General features: G+C 42.6%; 1 protein-coding gene across 2 annotated transcripts in view; it reads right to left on the bottom strand.

The window, feature by feature from the left end:
- Window positions 1-20,665, bottom strand: part of LOC310823863 (fibronectin type-III domain-containing protein 3A-like) — a 90,875-nt gene that overhangs the window by 31,011 nt on the left and 39,199 nt on the right. For both annotated transcript variants that reach the window (XM_083696746.1, XM_083696747.1), the window contains exons 4-7: window positions 14,366-14,442; window positions 13,987-14,233; window positions 13,495-13,806; window positions 13,235-13,293 (exon numbers count right to left, since the gene is read on the bottom strand). In XM_083696746.1, the coding sequence (XP_083552872.1) occupies window positions 13,235-13,293; window positions 13,495-13,806; window positions 13,987-14,233; window positions 14,366-14,442 (695 nt within the window). The remainder of the gene's footprint in view (window positions 1-13,234; window positions 13,294-13,494; window positions 13,807-13,986; window positions 14,234-14,365; window positions 14,443-20,665) is intronic.

Below are 20,665 nucleotides of genomic sequence, written 5' to 3'. Positions count from 1 at the left end.
CAAATGCCACATGGAAATACAGTGCATTCGGAAAGTATTCAGACCCCTGAACTTCTTCCACATTTTGCTATGTTACAGCCGTATTCTAAGATGGATTCAATAAAAAAAAAATCCTCATCAATCTACACACAATACCCAATAATGACGAAGCAAAAACAGGTTTTTAGAAATGTTTGCTAATTTATTAAAAATAAAAAAACTGAAATATCACATTTACATAAGTATTCAGACCCTTTGCTATGAAACTTGAAATTGAGCTCAGGTACATCCTGTTTCCACTGATCATCCTTGAGATATTTCTATGACTTGATTGGAGTCTACTACCTGTGGTAAATTCAATTGATTGGACATGATTTGGAACAGCACACACCTGTCTATATAAGGTCTCACAGTTGACAGTGCATGTCAGAGCAAAAACCAGGCCACGAGTATTGTCCATAGACCTCAGAGACAGGATTGTGTCGAGGCACAGATCTGGGGAAGGGTACAAAAAAATGCCTGCAGTATTGAAGGTCCCCAAGAACACAGTAAGCCTCCATCATTCTTAAATGGAAGAAGTTTGGAACCATCAAGACTCTTCCTAGAGCTGGCCGCCCGGCCAAACTGAGCAATAGGGGGAGAAGGGCCATCGTCAGGGAGGTGACCAAGAACCCAATGGTCACTCTGACAAAGCTCCAGAGTTCCTCTGTGGAGATGGGAGAACCTTCCAGAAGGATAACCATCTCTGCAACACTCCACCAATCAGGCCTTTATGGTAGAGTGGCCAGACAGAAGCCACTCCTCAGTAAAAAGCACGACAGCCCGCTTGGAGTTTGCCAAAAGGCACCTAAAGGACTCTCAGACCATGAGAAACAAGATTCTCTGGTCTGATGAAACCAAGATTGAACTCTTTGGCCTGAATGCCAAGCGTCACACATCTGGAGGAAACCTGGCACCGCTCATCACCTGGCCAATACCATCCCGACGGTGAAGCAAGGTGGTGGCAGCATCATGCTGTGGGGATGTTTTTCAGCGGCAGGGACTGGGAGACTAGTCAGGATTGAGGGAAAGATCAACTGAGAAAAGTACAGAGAGATCCTTCATGAAGTCCTGAACGCTCTGGAGCAGGTTCTCAGACTGGGGCGAAGGTTCACCTTCCAACAGGACAACGACCCTAAGCACACAGCCAAGACACAGGAGTGGCTTCGGGACAAGTTTCTGTCCTTGAGTGGCCCAACCAGAGCCCGGACTTGAACCCGATCGAACATCTCTGGAGAGACCTGAAAATAGCTGTGCACCGACGCTCCCCATCGAACCTGACAGAACTTGAGAGGATCTGCAGAGAAGAATGGGAGAAACTCCCCAAATACAGGTGTGCCAAGTTTGTAACGTCATACCCAAGAAGACTTGAGGCTGTAATCGCTGCCAAAGGTGCTTCAACGAAGTACTGAGTAAAGGGTCTGAATACTTATGTAAATGTGATATCAGTTTTTTATTTTTAATAAATCAGCAAACATTTCTAATGGTTTTGTCATTATGGGGTATTGTGTGGAGATTGATGAGGGAAAAAAATGAATTTAATCCATTTTAGAATAAGGCTGTAACAACAAAATGTGGAAAAAGTGAAGGTCTGAATACTTTCCGAATGCACTGTATGTCAAAATGCGGGACTGTCATGCACAAATCAGCCTTAAAACAATGTTGTAACGTCAGCTAGCTAGCTAGAAACATCAGCATACTAGCGATTCTTTGTTATGTTTGTGATAAAGAAAAGTCCAAAATATATTCAAACAACATTAAACTAAGATAATACAACAGTTATATTTTTTTAAACTTTATTAACAAAGAAAATACTTACAATTGTGGTTCTTTTGTTCCATCTTGCCGATGATTCGCAAGGCATCCTGGGAGATTTCTCATAACACTCAGTTTTGAGTGTCCCTCTGAAAAACCTCAGTTTGAAGGGCCATGTAGCCCTACCACTTCGCCCACTACCCCTCTATCCCAACAAGATTCGGGATACCCTACCCCTACGTGTGAACGCGCAAATCGGAGGGGTAGGGCTAAGTGGTAGGGGCAAGGGGTGTATTGGGATTGGGCCTTAGACTCATAATTTAATTCATTTCATCTCCTCCCCTCTGACCCTGGGGCCTACAATGCTCTTCAATACCCACAGTTCACTTCAGAGCTCTTTACCCACTGAGATCTGTCTGAAGAGAGAGAAAAAAAGAATTCTCCCCTTGGAGCTGGCAAAACAGGTTCCAAACCCTTCATCTCATTTCCAATCGACTTGTTTTGGAACTTTGCATGGATCTCAGACATTGACGACAGAGATGACGAATCCCATCGTATACAGTGCCCTGTGTAAGTAATGGGAGAGTGACGCATTTTCCTTCTTTTGGCTCAATACTCCAAAAGTTTGGATTTTAAATCAAACAATTACTATGATTGGTTTATGGTTAAAGTAGAGATTTCCAGCTTTCGTTTGATGGTATTTGTGTCCATATTGGTTTCACCATTCAGAAATTACAAAAAAATGTATGCGTAGTCCCCCCTATTTCAGGGTAGCAAAAGTAAATGGGACAATTGGCTTGACAATGGAATTAATATCTTTCTAGTTAGTCAGGTGTGTTATTTGTGCAGTCATAAAAGAGCTCTCAACGTCTAGTATTGATTCTAGGCTTTGCGTTTGCCTTTGGAGTCTGCTATTGGTGTCTGTCAACATGAGGACCAAAGAGATATCAACGAAAGTCAGGAAAGCCATTATGAGGCTGAAATATCAGAAATCAGAAACATAGTAAAAACCTTAAACCTACCAAAATCAGTTTGGAACATCATTAAAAAAGGAAAGAAAAACACTGGTGAGTTCAGAAATCACAAACTGTCTGGTAGGCCAAGAAAGACTTCTACAGTGGATGACCGAATGCTTGGCCAAGCTACGGTTTTGTTAAAAAAGTACCTAAATGAGCCTTCAGACTCCTGGAAGTCTTGTAGACAGATGAGACAAATATGAACATGTACCAGAGTGATGGCAAAAGTAAAGTGTGGAGAAAATAAAGGAAGTGCCCAATATCAGCATACCACCTCACCTGTGAAATATTGTGGTTTCTGTCCACAAGACCGTTTTCCAGACCTTGGCAGGCTTTTTAGGTACTTTTTAGCAAACTGTAACCTGACCATCCTTTTTGAGGATAACTAGTGGTTTGTGCCTTGCAGTGAAGCCTCTGTAGTTCGGCTGGTGATGTATTCTGCGATGGGTAGTCTCTGACACATTCAAGCCTACCTCCTGGAGAGTGTTCCTGATCTGTGGGACAGTTATTTTGGGGTTTTTCTTAATTATGGTGAGCATTCTTCAGTCAGCCACTGTAGAAGAAGTCTTCCTTGGCCTCCAAGACCGTTTGTGATTGCTAAGCTCAACAGTGCTTTCTTTCTTTTTTAATGATGTTACAAACTGTTGATTTTGGTAAGTCTACGGTTTGGGCAATTCTTTTCACCTTTTCAACGAGGATTGAGGGATCATTTCAACGAGGGTGTTGTTGCTCTCAACTTGCAAGTTTTTGTTGTATTTGATTCTTAGTTGAATGATAATAAATTCTGAATTTGATAGATCCAAATAATTGTAACACTGGTGTCTGGAGAAAAGAACAGATGAAGACAGAGCACAAAGCCCTCTGAGCCACGGTGAGCACCCTCCAAACTACAACAGAACAGAACCCTAACTCAAACGAATACAAGCAAATGAAATCTACAATATTTGACACGCAAGAAGTAAGCGCCACAATAGCATCATAATGGGAGTGGAAGAGGGAGAACACAAGGATTACATGGTGACAGAAAATAAGGTGAACACATTCATGAAAGAACAATTCAAGATGACAATGGAGCAGGTTGAAAAGCTGGATTTCCAAAGGGCACATCGATTTGGCAGAAAGGTACCCAAAGGTACCTGCATGTCGGGGGGTGTGCGGGCACGGAATTGGCCTGACCCCTCACTGGGGATAAACTATAGGCTACAGATGTACTTTGGCTGTAGCTGGTGTTGAGGTCAATGTGGCTGTTGTTATCGTTGTGGTAACGATTAAGATAGTTGGTGTTGACTGGTGTGTGTTTAGTCATGTTGATATAGTTTTTCTGTTTTCTTATTTATTTTTCTTGTTGGCTATTATTATTATTTCTTTGTCAGCTCTTTGTTTCTGGTTTTGTTTTCTGTTTATTGCCCTTTTCTATTATGTTATTGACGAGTGAAATCATCTCATAACATCAGCCTTTTAGGCTAGTGACCATAGAGAAGATGTACCTCCCATGACCCAGCCTCAGGCCTTTAGGTTTGGACTGGATGCATTGGGGGTGCAAACATGGTTACATATGGTACAGTTGGAGTATTACGCACTAAGAAGTTGGAAGGTGATGATGGCGCAAGAGGGGCAATCCGGGATGGGAAGTTTTAGGGCATGTTTCGGAGGACACTTATGTATAGCAGTATGATTATCATGGTATTTTCTAGTAGAAATTTAGCAGGATCCATTGGAATAATAACAGAATAATTACCATTATTAAAGGTAATTGGTGAAATAAGTATAGCTAGCTATAACTTTAACGGTTTAGCAGATGATGGCCGGAGTTGGCCGCCAGTGTGACGATGTCGCAGGAGTACCGCGACGGCACGAGTGAGTTTTATTTCAGGTCATTCACCTCAGCAAAACAACCACCGGGAGGCATCGTTGAGCATAATTGATATGCTTAAAGTGTGTTTACAAACATTGCCGCCTGATGAATTATGTGAAGAGTAGCTTATGAATTGTTTTTTGTTTTGGAAAAATTATTGTCTGGTCGGAGAAAATTGAAATGTTAAATGAACCCTATTTAAGAACAAATCATGTGTTCATGGACACTTCATAAAATGCTGTCAGACATGGAATGTGTGTGTGTCTGCAAAATTGCACATTATTAATTCATATCGATATAATGTTTCTCAGTTGATGGACCCAGCACGCTCACACAGCAAAGAGCGCAGTTTGTGTCATTAATTTTCTGCTCTGGCACTGCGAGTTCACCTTGAACGTATTTCACATGATTGAAATGGAGAGCCTTCATGAATCAATCAAAAATGTTTACATGCCATGTGCAATGACTAGAGTTTTACTGCCCGTATACAACAAGTCATTTGTAGTTGTCTGTATACTGTCTGTATTTGACTTCTCTTTGTACGTCATGCATCATAGTTTGCTACAAATTGAAGAGGCACAATTGTGGACAATGGCTTTGTAAATCAGTGAGTAGGGCCACATGTGACATTCCACATTAACAATATGCACTGTATTAAAGACATTTGAATAGAATCAGTGGCTACGGCCATGGGAGACATTGCAAACATTAACACTCATCAAATAGAGTGGTAGGCCTGTCCACTCTGCTCAAATACATTTCAATTGAATTAGTGGGTACGGCCGCATGTAACATTCCATACATTAAGGACAGTGGGGGAAGGTTAGCGAATTGTGGCGTATTTGGCATTGATAATGCCATTGCCAACCTCTGCTGCACCTCCTATCCAACGAGTCATTTGTAGTTGCCTACTGTCTGTATTTGACTGTTCTTTTTCGCCCCTGTCCGTCATATCATGTATCATAGTTGGCTACAAATTAAGTACTTTCATATAGGTGTCATATCATTTGCTGTAGCCTTGGACAGTTGTTGATGTGACATTCAAGACCTGTCGGCTACACATTTTGATTCAGCTCCTGTGTGTGGGCATGCTTGAGCTCCACTTACAAGCTCAAATCCCATTAACATCCGTTTCCCATTAACAAACAAAAGCAATTTATGTAGCCACTAGAGAGATACATTTCGAATGCTGAGCACAATCCAATGCCACTCCTCCCCTAGAACAGTAAAGTTCTTCATTTAACCAATTCCATTGATTTCAGATTGACATGCAAACATTGATTTTACTGTAGCCTTTAATGTTACATATTTTAGTGCCTGGAGACGTGCCTGGTTGTTATCATTAAAAACATTGAACGCATGGCCGACTGTATGAATTGTCCGGCAGATCGACTGCATAAACTTCCAGCTGATTTAGCCTCATTTGTCAATGATTAGATATCAGCTTTCCAATAAAGTGCGCATGGATTTGGCAGAGCCTATTGTGACACTTAATTATAACAACCTATATAGGACAGCAGAAGATGACATTTTCGGACAAATTCGCTCACCTTCCACCACTCATAGCAACTTGCGCTCTGGTAGTCTAGATATCGCACTGGTTAGACTACTCCTACAGCCTATATGCAATCACTTTGTGTCGTGGTGTTTGTTCGCATAGGCTCCTGCTAGATTGTAGTGCAGGTCTGGATGCGTTGGGATTGCTCTCATGATCAGAGCCGTTAACGAGTCCGGACGGGGGCATTCGGGTGAATCAGCTGTAGGCCTTGTGTCATTTACCGGAGACCCGATCATTTCATGCTTTTCACTCGCACTAACCACTACATTATTCACCCATCAACCGGAAGGTGATCAAGAACGTCAGTGTTGAATCAAAACCAAATAACAGCACAAACAAGCACAATGTGTCCAGTTACTGGCCATTGTTAACAAATGGGTGGGGGAAGATGAAGGGGGAATTAAATGTCTGTGTGCGTGTGCTTGCTTGAGCTCCGCTTACAACAAGGTCAAATCGCTTTCCGATTAACAAACAAAAGCGTGACAATTTATCCAGCACGCTCTCCCCCTTCAAAACAGCACTATACAAAATAGATGCATCATTATTATTACAACATTGTGTGAACGAGAGAAGGCTGCCCTTGCTGAATATGTGCACACTATGACGACGGTTTTAATGATAACAACTGTAGGCTACTTTTCTATCCAGTCTCAATCCCAACATCCTTACTCCCGTCTCACATGAAAATTCCTAACTTCATTCTGTAATCAATACTTCACATTATTAAAGCCGACTCACTTATTCATGTCAGACTGCGCTAAAACATTTCACATGAGAGTTGGTGCCATTGCTCTGTCCTCGTTAAAATAACCTGATATATAAACCATTTCCACTCTTCATCTCTGCAATTCATGAGCTGCTATAATAGATTGGCAAAATCACGTTTCTGATGAGGCAAACCATTCTCTTCTCAAACATCCTTCACAGCTCGTCACCACCTTCACACAGTGTGTCTGCTGCAGCAGCGGCATTGAGATATAGTCCGCTGCAAACCCCTGCCTACTGTAGTTACAGCTGATCCTCTTATTATGTGGGACACAGAGGTCATTCAGTTCAATACTCATCATTAAAGCAAAACCAATTCCGGTTAAGAGAGATTAGGCCAATAACAAAAAGAGAGAAACTAACAGGACAAGTGGATGCAGATTAAAGCTGTACAATAGAAGAACAGAACAATTTAGAAAACAAACAAAAAGAACTGGAGGAACTTATTCAAGAACGATCAAGTACAGTATATTACAAAAATAATGTTTTTTCTTCAACCTTCAATACAGAAATGCGACCAAAAACAATATACAAAAATTCATTACAAATGACACAACAAACCACGCGTCACGAATGATATTCTGAAAGACGAAGCGCAATATTTTAAGCATACGTTTTCTTTTCAGTCTCCTCCATTCTCCTCAATGATGATCATTGCAATGACTTATTTCCCAAAGATAATGTTAAATTATCATCATCAGAACAAAAACATTTGTGTGAAGGTCAAATTACAAAAGATCAGGTTTTTTCAGACGGGAAAAACCCCTGGTCTTGATGGCATAACCAGGCTTTTTTTTTTAAGATACTGAAAGATCCATTCTTGGTTTTAACTATTCCTACAAAAATGGATAGATTAAACAAACAGATAGGCAGGGTCTGATCAGAAGAGGGTCTGGGTGGTCAGTATAAAGACCCAGTCTATTTAAAAAACTGGAGGCCCCTTACCCTACAATGTTGTGATTCAAAAATCCTGGCAAAATGTATAGCGCACAGAATTAAGAAGGTCTCACCAGATATTATTCATCATGATGAGACAGGATTTCTGCATGGACGATACATTGGTAATATGACAAGTAATAGGACAATTACTTGAAATAAGTAATTATGAAACATCAGAGAAACCAGGCCTGGTCTTCATAGTGGATTTCAAAAAAGGCTATTGATAGTGTTAGTCGAATTTATTTACAAATGTCTTGACTTCTTCAATTTTTGAGAATCTCTTATACAAATGGGTTCAAGTTATGGATAGCAACCCCAGGCGTAAAATAATGAATAATGGGTACTTCTCAGAGAGAATTGAACTGTCAAGAAGTGTTAAACAAGGTTGTCCATTGTCACCATATTTGTTTGTTATGGTCATTGATATACTAGCAACTAAAATCAGATCCAATAATATGATCAAGGGATTAGATATTCAGGGCTTGAACACAAAAGTGTCAATGTATGCGGACGATTCAAGCTTTTTCATGAGTCCTCAATCCAGATCAGTGCTAGGGTTTATTAAGGACTTGGACAATTTGTCTTGTCTCTCTGGATTAAAACCTAATCATGAAAAATGTACTACACTACGTATTGGATCACTGGAAGATACAACGTTTTCATTACCATGCTGCCTACCGATAAAATGGGCTGACGGAGGAGTAGACATACTTGGTATTCATATCCCCAAAATAAATGAACTTACTACCATCAATTTCAATAACAAGTTGACTAAAATGGACAAGACCTTGCAACCTTGGAGAGGTAAATAGCCATCCATTTATAGAAAAATCACACTGAATAACTCCTTAGTGATATCTCAGCTCACACATTTACTTATGGCACAAACAAATTCTTTAAATTATATATACCATATACTTTATTAGGTACACCTCGCTAGTACCGGGTTGGACCCTCTTTTGCCTTCAGAACTGCCTTAATTCTTTGTGCCATACATTCAACAAGGTGCTGGAAACATTCCTCAGAGATTTTGGTCCATATTGACATGATAGCATCACACAGTTGCTGCAGATTTGTCGGCATCCATGATGCGAATCTCCCGTTCCACCACATCCCAAAGGTGCTCTGTTGGATTGAGATCTGGGGACTGTGGAGGCCATTGGAGTACAGTGAACTCATTGTCATGTTCAAGAAACCAGTTTTAGATGATTTGAGCTTTGACATGGCTACTTCCAGCAGGATAACGCACCATCAGAAGATGGGTACACTGTGGTCATAAAGGTATGGACATGGTCAGCAAAAATACTCAGGTAGGCTGTGGCGTTTAAACGATGTTCAATTGGTACTAAGGGGCAGAAAAGTGTGCCAAGAAAATATCCCCCACACCATTACGCCACCACCACCAGCCTGAACCAATGATACAAGGCAGGATGGATCCATGCTTTCATGTTGTTTACGCCAAATTCTGACCCTACCATCTGAATATCGAAGCAGAAATCGAGACTCATCAGACCAGGCAAGGTTTTTCCAATCTTCTATTGTCCAATTTTGGTGAGCCCGTGCAAATTGTAGCCTCAGTTTCCTGTTCTTAGCTGACAGGAGTGGCACCCGGTGTGGTCTTCTGCTGCTGTAGCCCATCTGCTTCAAGGTTCGACGTGTTGTGCGTTCAGAGATGGTCTTCTGCATACCTTGGTTGTAACGAGTGGTTATTTGAGTTACTGTTGCCTTTCTATCATCTCGAACCAGTCTGGCCATTCTCCTCTGCCCTCTGGCATCAACAAGGCATTTTCGCCCAGAGAACTGCCGCTCACTGGATATTTTCTCTTTTTCAGACCCTTCTCTGTAAACCCTAGAGATGGTTGTGCGTGAAAATCCCAGTAGATCAGCAGTTTCTGAAATACTCAGACCAGCCCGTCTGACACCAACAACCATGGCACGTTCAAAGTCACTTAAATCCCCTTTCTTCCCCATTCTGATGCTCGGTTTGAACTTCAGCAGGTCGTCTTGACCATGTCTACATGCCTAAATGCATTGAGTTGCTGCCATGTGATTGGCTGATTAGATATTTGCATTACCGAGCAGTTGAACAGGTGTACCTAATAAAGTGGCCGGTGAGTGTAATTTGCTTGACCTTATATACAGTACCCTGTGTGATGGGACAGTGAAGCATTTTTTCTTCATTTGACTCTACTCCAAATGTTAGTATTTGAAATCAAACAATAACTATGAGGTTAAAGTAGCGATTTTCAGCTTTTATTGAAGGGGATTTCTGTAAATGTCACAATGAAGACATTGCAACACTTTTTAGACATAGTCCTCCTATTTTAGGCGGCCAAAACAGAGAGCACAGAGCAGAGAGCAATGCACAGTTCAATCAGCCTTTATTTCTGTCACTGGAGTGGACAAGGAGATGGTTAGAAGAGACAGATAAACTAATGGTCCTGCAGGTCTTGGTTTATCCTCCAGGTATTGTTAACAGATGTTGCGTCCAGCATCCACAGCTCTGACGTCATTAACATGCAGAGAGCAGTCAGACCCAACCATGTCTCTCTTCCTTGTCCGAGTCATCATCTATTATCTTCCCTCTAGTGACCTCTTGAATACCTCTCTCGAATCCAGCTCTGTAATAGATCCATGTAGTGGAGGAGCAGTCTCCTGGATAAACCACATGGTCACACAGCACACTGACACCATCACCCACATTCTGGTACAGATCCAGAGGACCTCCACTGACAAAGCCATTACTAACAACACAGGTAACTAGTGTAGAATCAAGTTCTCTCTCTTCGGTCAGTGTTTTTGACCTTAAATGAAACTGGTATATCTTTAGACTCATAATTCCGTCCTTCATCACGTCATTGTGAAGCATTTTTCCCATAAACATATTAGAGTTAGACCAGGTTATTTGCTGTAATATTTGATCTGAGGATTAAATTGAAATTGTAACCAGCTTTGTATGGCTTGTTTTAAGAAGGGTGATTTTGTACAGGATTTCATTGTCAACGTTTCGAAAATGGCCATTTTTAAATCGAGGAGCTTCTCTTAGTAATCTGCTAGAGAACCAGTTTGGGTGAAAGTATAGTTTTTGAATGATTGAAGCTTTTAGTGAGGAGAGGTTCAATGCTTTGATATTTAATAATGTCAACCCCCTATATTCATGTTCATGATATACACTCACCGGCCACTTTAGTAGGTACACCTGTTCAACTGCTTGTTAAGGCAAATATCAAAATCAGCCAATCACATGGCAGCAACACAATGCATTTAGGCATGTAGACATGGTCAAGACGACCTGCTGGTGGTGTAATGATATTTTCTTGGCACGTTTTGGGCCCCAATTGAGCATCGTTTAAACGAGTATTGTTGCTGACCATGTCCATCCCTTTATGACCATAGTGTACCCATCTTCTGATGGCTACTTCCAGCAGGATAACGCGCCATGTCACAAAGCTCACAAGCTCACAATCCAATAGAGCACCTTTGGGATGTGGTGGAACAAATGTGGTGGAACGGGAGATTTGCATCATGGATGTGCAGCCGACAAATCTGCAGCAACTGCGTGATGCTATCATGTCAATATGGACCAACATCTCTGAGGAATGTTTCCAGCACCTTGTTGAATCTATGCCACAAAGAATTAAGGCAGTTCTGAAGGCAAAAGGGGGTCCAACCCGGTACTAGCAAGGTGTTCCTAATAAAGTGGCCGGTGAGTGTATATTTCTAGTTTAACTGATTTCCATCCAGCAGCTATCAAATAGAGCTATGAATAGATTGGCTAAACCTTGCATAAAGTTTGGATTTTAAACAAAAGTTTTAGTATAGTTTCACAATTTTTATTTGAGGGTATTTGTGTCCATATTGGTTTAACCATTTATGACAGAGACAACACTTCCTATCTATAGTCCCCCCTATTTCATGGCACAAAACGTATTGGGACAATTGGCTTGACAGGTGTTGCTGATTAGTCAGGTGTATTCTGTCACATCATCGGTGCAGGCATAAGAGAGCTGTCAATGTCTACTCTTGATTCTAGGCTTTGCGTTTGAAGTCTGCTATTGGTGTCCGTCAACATGAGGACCAAAGAAGAGTCACTGAAAGTCAAGGAAGCCACTGTGAGGTTGAAAAATCTGAAAAGATCCATCAGAAGCGTATTAAAAACCTTAAGAGTTACCAAAATCAATAGTTTGAAACATAATTAAAAGGAATGAAAGGACTGGTTTGCTTTGCAATCGAAACGGTTTGGTAGGCTAAGAAAAACGTTTACAGTGAATGACAGAAAAATGCTCACAATAATAATAATAATCAACTGTCCGACAGATCAGGAACACTCTCTAGGAGGTAGGCGGGAATGTGTCAGAGACTACCATCCGCAGAGGACTTTACCAACCGAACTACAGAGGCTACACTGCAAGGTGCAAACCATTTTAAACTCAAAAGCAGGATGGCCAGGTTACAGTTTCCTAAAAGGTACAATAAAAAGCCTGCAGAGTTCTGGAAAAAGGTTGGTTGGGCAGATAATATTCATCTTACCATGTATCAGAGTGATTGCAAAAAGGATCGCAGGAAAGTTTGGAAAAAAAAAGGAACTGCCCAAGATCCACAGCATACCACCTCATCTGTGAAACATGGTGGAGGAGGGTGTCATGTATGGCTGCCACTAGAACTTGCAGCAAAATTCATTCTGGAGTGTATCGAAAAATCTTGGCTGCTCGAGTACAAGCAAATGCCTCCAAATTCTTTGGACAGCACTTAAGTAAGACAATGATCCCAAACATATTGCCACTAGGGAGTATTTTCAGGTCAGGGCCAAAAAGTGGAAGTTCTTGACTGGCCAAGTCAATCTTCACGTTTAAATCCAAGTGAAAATGCATTTCATTTCCTGAAAATATTTTAGGCAAAAATACCTATAACAACTGAAGATGGCTACAGTATAGACCTCAGGCAGTCATTGCATGCAAAGGATGTGTGACCAAATACTAAACATGAGTGCTTAATTTAGACATTATTAACCCAATACTTTTGGTGCCAAGAAATAGGGGGACTACATACACAAACTGTCATTTCAAAATGGTGAAACCAATATGTACACAAATACCCTCAAATAAATGCAGAGAACCTCATAGTAATTGTTTGATTTCAAATCCATAGCCAAAAGAAGAAAAACGGCTTCACTGCCCCAATAATTACAGGGGGGGGCATTGAATATGCTGTTCTGTCACAATCATGACATTTGCACTAAAAGCTATTCACACAGTACCTGTATTTGTGTACAGTACCTCCCATTGGGTTTTGGGGTGGCAATGCATGCGGATATGCTGTAGCACTTACCACTGGCTTAGTGATGTTAGCCAAAAGTGCCTGGAGGGCCAAGGCTTCTGCATTGAGCTCTACAGGGAGAGAAAGAGATGAGTACATAGAGAAATTCATGATATAAATAAAGGAATTATGAACAGAAATATAATACATGCAGTATCAACAGAAAACAAAAGTGTCCTATGAATTACAGAGGCATTCCTGGTCAACACACGTGCACACCCACAAGGGAGAACAGAGCTCGGGGTCAGCCATATCACCCCTGCTGGCCCTACCTCCTGACTCAGTGTCTTTTCCCCTGCCCTTCTGTTGGCTAGTGCCAGTCACTGTGGTGCTGGGGTGCCCCTGCTCTGGCTCCAGCCCTTTCCCTTCCACACCGTTGTGGATGTCCAGCGCGGGAGGGGTGCCCCGGCTATTCTGTGGTGAGGGAGGGGGGCTGTCATTCATCTGCCTTCCTCCTCCTCCACCTGCACCTCCTCCCTGCCGCTCCTTGAGCTTCTTCTGCAGGCGCTCATATGTTTTGCTAGCCCTTTCGTCCCTGTGAACAAATGGTGGGCGTCCGTGTTGGGAGTGAGAATCTGCAGAGACTGGGAGAACAAACACATAGAACACTTACATACACATGGGCACAGACATGAGTACAAACAGACCTGTCTACCAAGTAGATATGCATGTCAGAGAAGCAGCCATCTTCAGGACCACACGCTGAAGTCCAGAGATGAGGAACCTTTCACATCAGAAAGAAAAACTGTGGTGTGCCAACTCACCCTGCTCTGAGTAAATATTAGCTGGGTGGTATTGGGAGATGTATTGAGAGCTCATGTCGCCCACGCCCCCTACCATGCCTGTGTAGAGGTGGGGTGGAAGGGGCATCATGGCAGGATGGGGGATGAAGGCGGGTATATGGGCATGGGTGGGAGGCAGAGGGTGGTGGAGAGGGGAGTGCCCCCCTGGGTGGAACTCCGGCTGCTGAGGTAAGACCAGAACACGCCGCACTCCGTTCTCCTCTATGATCTGAGAGAAGAAAAGGTGAAGATAAGATATGCAAAGAAACAGAACATGGTGAGCGTTTGCTCAAAGTGTACACAATTTTGGTTGTGTGGCAATAAAAAAATCTTGAATAACCACATGACACAGGGGGCATACCTGTGAAACGTATCCAGGAGGCACATAGATTGGAGGCACTGAACCATTTGGGGACATCATGGGAACCTGAGCAGGACCTATCAAACATAAGAAAGAGGTGAAATACTTCCCAGTGAGCCCCCATTTGAACCTCTAACAAGAGTGAAAGTGTGATGGGTCAAAACAACACAAACCCCTGACTTGAATGAAGGCACTTTCTCTGCAGTTCATGTCATTACTGGAGAGTATCCTTGTACAGACTGCAGTGTTGCCTTCTAAAATGGTTGCATTTAAAATACCTAAAGAAGAAAAACTGCTACAGAAACTTCCATTAAAATCTTGGCAAACACAATCAACCACTTTAGAAAAGTGCTGAGAAACAACAAAGTTCCTGTGTGGCTGTGGAGGCCAATGCAGCGGCTCAGAAGTGACAGCTCACCATAAGTCCTTGAACGGCTCAGGTGGCACTTTCTTTTTCACATTCCTCAACAACCTGTGAGATGAACACCAGGGCTTAAGTCCTCCAGCACTAGGGAGTTTGAGAAATCAACACACTGACCTCCTGATTGTCTCCAAGACAATGAGTTGTCCTTGTAAATGTATAGACTAGACCATGAAGACGAGTAGGCCTAGAGGTCCACATACAGACTGGCTGTTAGTTTTATCCCCTCCCCTAGGGTTGAGCGGAATTCATTTTTTGATACCTTTACCCCGTCCTCATTATTTCGCGGTATTACCGCAAAATAATGTTGCAGGGGGCTTGTTTAGCCTAAACAATAATTTAAACTTTACATCCTGATCACAGCGTGACAAACTAAACTGACCAGTTGTGTGACTTAATTAGAAGCATCACACGTTGCATTCGTAATAATATAACTTGTCTCATGTCCTGTGTCATATAGCCTATAGGCTATAATTTGTCTATAAAATATTGATTTACCGTTACCGTTATGCTCGAGGAGTCCTAATTCTAATTGCTTCTTTTTGAGCTCTCTCTTTCAGGGCCAGCTGTGACAGAAGGCGGCGGTAAAGGCACAGCAGACTCCGAGGGCTGCTCTGTACGTTGCCTCTAGTCTGTAGGCATTTTGACTGTAGTTTCCAGTCGGGTGTGACAAAGTGGACAATTAACGACATGTATGGCGTCATGTTATCTGACGACCACAGATCCGTTGTCAGCGAATCCGACAGCAGCACTTGATACAGACAGACATCCCATCCGTGCAGCTGTTAATGGGTGTTTCAGTTTGAGGTGAGAGTGTAGATTAGTTCTCATTAGTGCTACCATCTCTGGTTGTCATCTTTTTCATGCAAATCTTGCAAATAACCTCGTCCAAATCTGCAGGCTCTCCTTAATTCTTAAAAATTTGGCAGTTTGATTGATAATGGAGCAGAAATGTTATGACAGTATTGAAAAGCACACAGTGGACATTTTCAAATCCCGCGGGATACTGTATTACCGTGCCCAACCCAACCCTCCCCCCCTCCTCAATGGTAAGGCCTCCAGGCTCTACCTCTCGGGGCAGTGTTGGCAACAGGTGGGTAAACACACGGCTCTATCACAGCAAACGTGTGAACGTGTAAAAATATGATATGTAAACATCTGACACGCTGCTACAAAAGGGAGCAATTTAAAATCCAGGAATAGTCGTGATGTTTACTTGGCAGTCATCACTCCACATCCGTTTTGTATGAAGAGAGAGTGCTGGGTCACATGAAGCAGGGACACTTCTGGGTTAGTCCACCCAGAAATCCACGAGTGCAGGAAAAAACGATCATAATGCTCCTTACACAGAAGTCTCTGCAAAGAGAGCTTTGTTCAAATGACATTTGTGAACTGCCATCGAAAGGCAAATCACACATTAAAGCAAAATTCCTTTTGACAAAATAATTCAGATGCAAAACATACATAAATAAAGGGGTGTTCAAAACTCAATATGAGTAGGCCTAGGTATATTTAGGTAGACAAGCCTTTGGCTACTTACTTACTTGACATATAGAGGGAGAAATATTAGACATTTGAGGCCCATTTAAGGAGAACCAGTATAATTGAAGTGCAATGAGTTTTCCAACCTTAGAAGAAAGGTTATAGAAGGATCATCAGAAAACAAGGAGTGTGGGAGAGCACTACCTGCTGACCAGAGTTAGACCCATTGATTTCAGATTACAATATCGTCTTGTGTGGGAGTTCAAAAGGCACACTGCCTTTCTCCATTGACTCCATTTGGCTGCAACAGATCTGATGAGTCACAGAGATCCATACGCTACTGTCTGCAGTGACAATGCTTTGTGTACACAGTTGTGTCAGAGAAGGTGGGGAGAGGAGGACCAGGAAAAAAGAAGGGTGTGGGGGAGGGAGAGATAGAAAAGGATAAATAGTAGAGAGAGAGATACCAAAAGGGAGAGGAAGAGACAGAGGGAGAAGGGTGAGGGGTGGAGAGAACGAAAAAAGACCAAAGAACATTCAAAGGACATCAGGGTAAGAGTTGTAGACCTGCACAAGGCTGGAATGGGCTACAAGACCATCAGCAAGAAGCTTGGTGAGAAGGAGACAACTGTTGGTACAATTATTAGAAAATGGAAGAAATACAAAATAACCATCAATCGCCCTCGGCCTGGAGCTCCATGCAAGATCTCGCCTCGTGGGGTAAGGATGATCATGAGAAGGGTGAGGGATCAGCCCAGAACTACACGGGAGGAGCTTGGTAATGATATTAAGGCAGCTGGGACCACAGTCACCAAGAAAACCATTGGTAACACACTACACCGTAACGGATTGAAATCCTGCAGTGCCCGCAAGGTCCCCCTGCTCAAGAAGGCACATGTACAGGCCCATCTGAAGTTTGCCAATGAACACCTAAATGATTCAGAGAAGGCTTGGGAGAAGGTGATGTGGTCAGATGAGACCAAAATTGAACTCTTTGGCATGAATTCGACTCTTCGTGTTTGGAGGGAGAGAAATGCTGAATGCTACAATCCCAAGAACACCATCCCCACCGTCAAACACGGAGGTGGAAACATTATGCTTTGGGGTTGTTTCTCTGCTAAGGGTACAGGACGACTTCACTGCATTGAGGGGCCAATGGACGGGGCCATGTACCGTAAGATCTTGGACGAGAACCTCCTTCCCTCAGCCAGAGCACTGAGGATGGGTCGTGGATGGGTCTTCCTGCATGACAATGACCCAAAACATACAGCCAAGGCAACAAAGGAGTGGATCAAGAAGAAGCACACTAAGGTCATGGAGTGGCCTAGCTAGTCTCCAGACCTGAAAATTTGTGGAGGGAGCTGAAGCTTCGAGTTGCCAAGCAAAAGCCTTGAAACCTTCAGGATTTGGAGAGGATCTGTAAAGAGGAGTGGACCAAAATCCCTCCTGAGATGTGTGCAAACCTGGTGACCAACTACAAGAAACGTCTGACTTCTGTGCTTGCCAACAAGGGTTTCTCCACCAAGTACTAAGTCATGTTTTGCTTGGGGATCAAATACTTATTTCCTTTGATCAAATGCAAATTAATTTATAACTTTATATAATATGTTTTTCTGGACTTTTTTTTTAATATTCTGTGTCTATTTGTTAAAATAAAAGTACCATAAAAATTATAGACCACTCATTTCTTTGTAATCGGGCAAACTAACACAATCAGCAGGGGATCAAATAATTATTTCCCCCACTGTATGTTAATTGTTTTAATTTATTTTTTATTTCAAAGCGCTTTACTTTTTTATAAGAAAATTGTCTGCTTCTGAGGCAGTCTGCTCTCGTCTCTATGCTGCTTCTACATGCTGTGGTTCTAGTTGAGCAGGCCTCTCTGTGGGTTAATGGTGAGAGAGATTCTCTGGCCTTATCGACAGCAGAGTGACCTCTGACCCCACAGTGTCAGATGTTCAAGGGCCCAAAAGGCCATGCTGTTGCTCATCACAGCCACATGACAGGCTTAAGTCTCTTGAATGGAAAATGGATAAAAATGGCTGCCACAAGGACGATGTGTTTCAAAACTATGGCTTGGCTGATAGGGGGCATGTGAGCAAACAGGGTGGGTGGACAGGACACTGATTGTCTCAGAGAACAGAGGCATAAGGCTTTGGCAGTAGGGGTGCTAACGCTCATCCAAGCCAGGTGCACACAGTCCCCTCTTCAGCTTTTTGTCAATGCGCTGTCTTGGCTTTGTCAGAGAAAGCCCATCACCATCAGATTCAAAAAGCCCTGTGGAACACCTGCCTGCAATTCGAGGGTACTCTCTGCCATTAAACGGAGACTGAATCATCCAAAGCGACGTGAATCACCGGCGGAATGAGTCAGATAAAGAAGTGGATCTAATCAAACCAATGGTCCTCGATGTGGAGTCGCTGCATCACTCACCCTGAATGCTTCTGGCCTCACCACGTCCATGTCCACTCTTCAAGGTGCCAAGGAGGGCCAACGCAGGAACAGAGTGCAGGGTTCTCCACAAAGAACGTAAGAGTGGTGCTGCGCCATGCTGTGAACTTGGCTGTGCCACTATGTAAACATTTCAAGGCAAATTAAACTATATATTTAGTAATGATAGTTACTGTCTTTGATTGCCAACGACATTGTTGTTAAAAACAAAAGCGAAAGCGTTAAGATGTTCCTCAGCGAATTTAGCTGTATTTTTTGCACATTTTGACATGAATAAAGACAAGCGTTTGATGATACAATCCAGTACCACACTGTTAAAAAAATCCTGGGGAGAACCCTGGGGTGCTGGAGGATGAGGGTGTGGTAGTGGGTTTGAGGGGCGGGTTGAGAGTGTGGCCAGGGTAGCCGAGCAGACATTATCACTTCATTCCTGGCACACAGAGCACCCCTCATGGCAGGGAGATGCTAAATGGGCATTTTAATTAGCGCACACACACACACAGACACGAGCGCAGAGTCATCGCTCCATTCACGTCACTAAGACGAGTGCAGCCGGTGACAGGAGTTAGCAGCAGTGGATGTGATGCTCCACCGAGATCTTTGTTTCTACTATGATAGAAGGACTGTGCCAAGCTTTAATGAACCTTTCCATGGGTTCCTGTCTGGAGCATCCAGCAACGTCTGTGTTTCTGGAGTGTTATAATGAGTGGAGGATATCTGAGTCCATAACCCCAGGTCTGTCACAACATTGACCCACCCTGACTGTTATGATGAATTTTAGCTGGGGTACAAACTACATAAGACTCTGTTGTAATGATAACCAGATGTGGAACATAGCCTGGGCCCCTCTACCTCCAGACTTGCTGGCGCCATGCCACATATGATATGGGGAAGGCTTCCTGAGACTTGTTTGTCTCCCTGTATAAATATGAGGGAAACCCCAAGTTGGGTGCTCTCTTGTGGAACTATGCATTGACCATGTATCTTCCATTGTGAGCCCAGGTCGATCTGAATTAAACTATCCTGATCCAACTTTTTACGGAGTATCCACTTTATTTACATCACCGGTGACTGCATTCTTCAACATCCGAAAATCATCATTACATTGACACACTACATCAACACCACACCCACTGCCAGTCTGAAAAGGTCACAGACCATGGCCAATACCAAAGACTAATTAGCATAAAGGAATGCTTATGTCTCTCAAAACAATGAGATAGCCTACAATAATTTCTACTAGGCTACATGTGGTCACAAAGATGGATAACCAAACAGCTAAAGAAAGTACTGGTAAACCACCCCACATAAATATATTCAGATCTGTGAATAATGCATCAAATACCACAAACAAAGCCAATTATTCTCAAAATCAATACTCCCATGAACCTGCAATGCATCAATCATTTACAATGACTGTCCCAACACTCCCACTACACCAGCTCTTTTACTAGACCTGTGTGTTTTTGCCATCACAAACAATAGAGCAAAAGGAAATGATTGCCAGCAGGACAAATAACCATGTGTAACATATCTAACTCAAACTGTCTCTGTTGTGGCTGCACTACCAACACACTGAAATGGCAGCAATCCTTGATTTTACGTTATGACAGGGCTCAAGACTAAGCTTTTCCCCTGGTGGCAACCAGCACATGATTTAAAAAAAAAAGACAACTACCCAACAAATTCAGAGACAACTTGTGCTGTGTGAGAAAAAGTCCTCGACATTACAATTGCATTACTATTTTCAAATGCACATTCTTTGATAATACAAAAAAAAACATTGTTTGATCATGACATCGCAATTGCATGCGGGAGAAGGCACTCCCCCAGACAACATGCATAACACTGACAGTAAAGGCCAAGACAAGTCATACGGATATCGAATGGAGAGAAAATGTTAAATCAGGGTTTTAAACAACGCTCCTTAGATAGAGTTAAGGACT

The sequence above is a fragment of the Argentina silus genome (assembly GCF_951799395.1).
Source record: "Argentina silus genome assembly, chromosome: Y".
In the NCBI taxonomy this organism is placed as follows: domain Eukaryota; kingdom Metazoa; phylum Chordata; class Actinopteri; order Argentiniformes; family Argentinidae; genus Argentina; species Argentina silus.
This window is presented reverse-complemented; position numbering and strand designations above follow the sequence as displayed.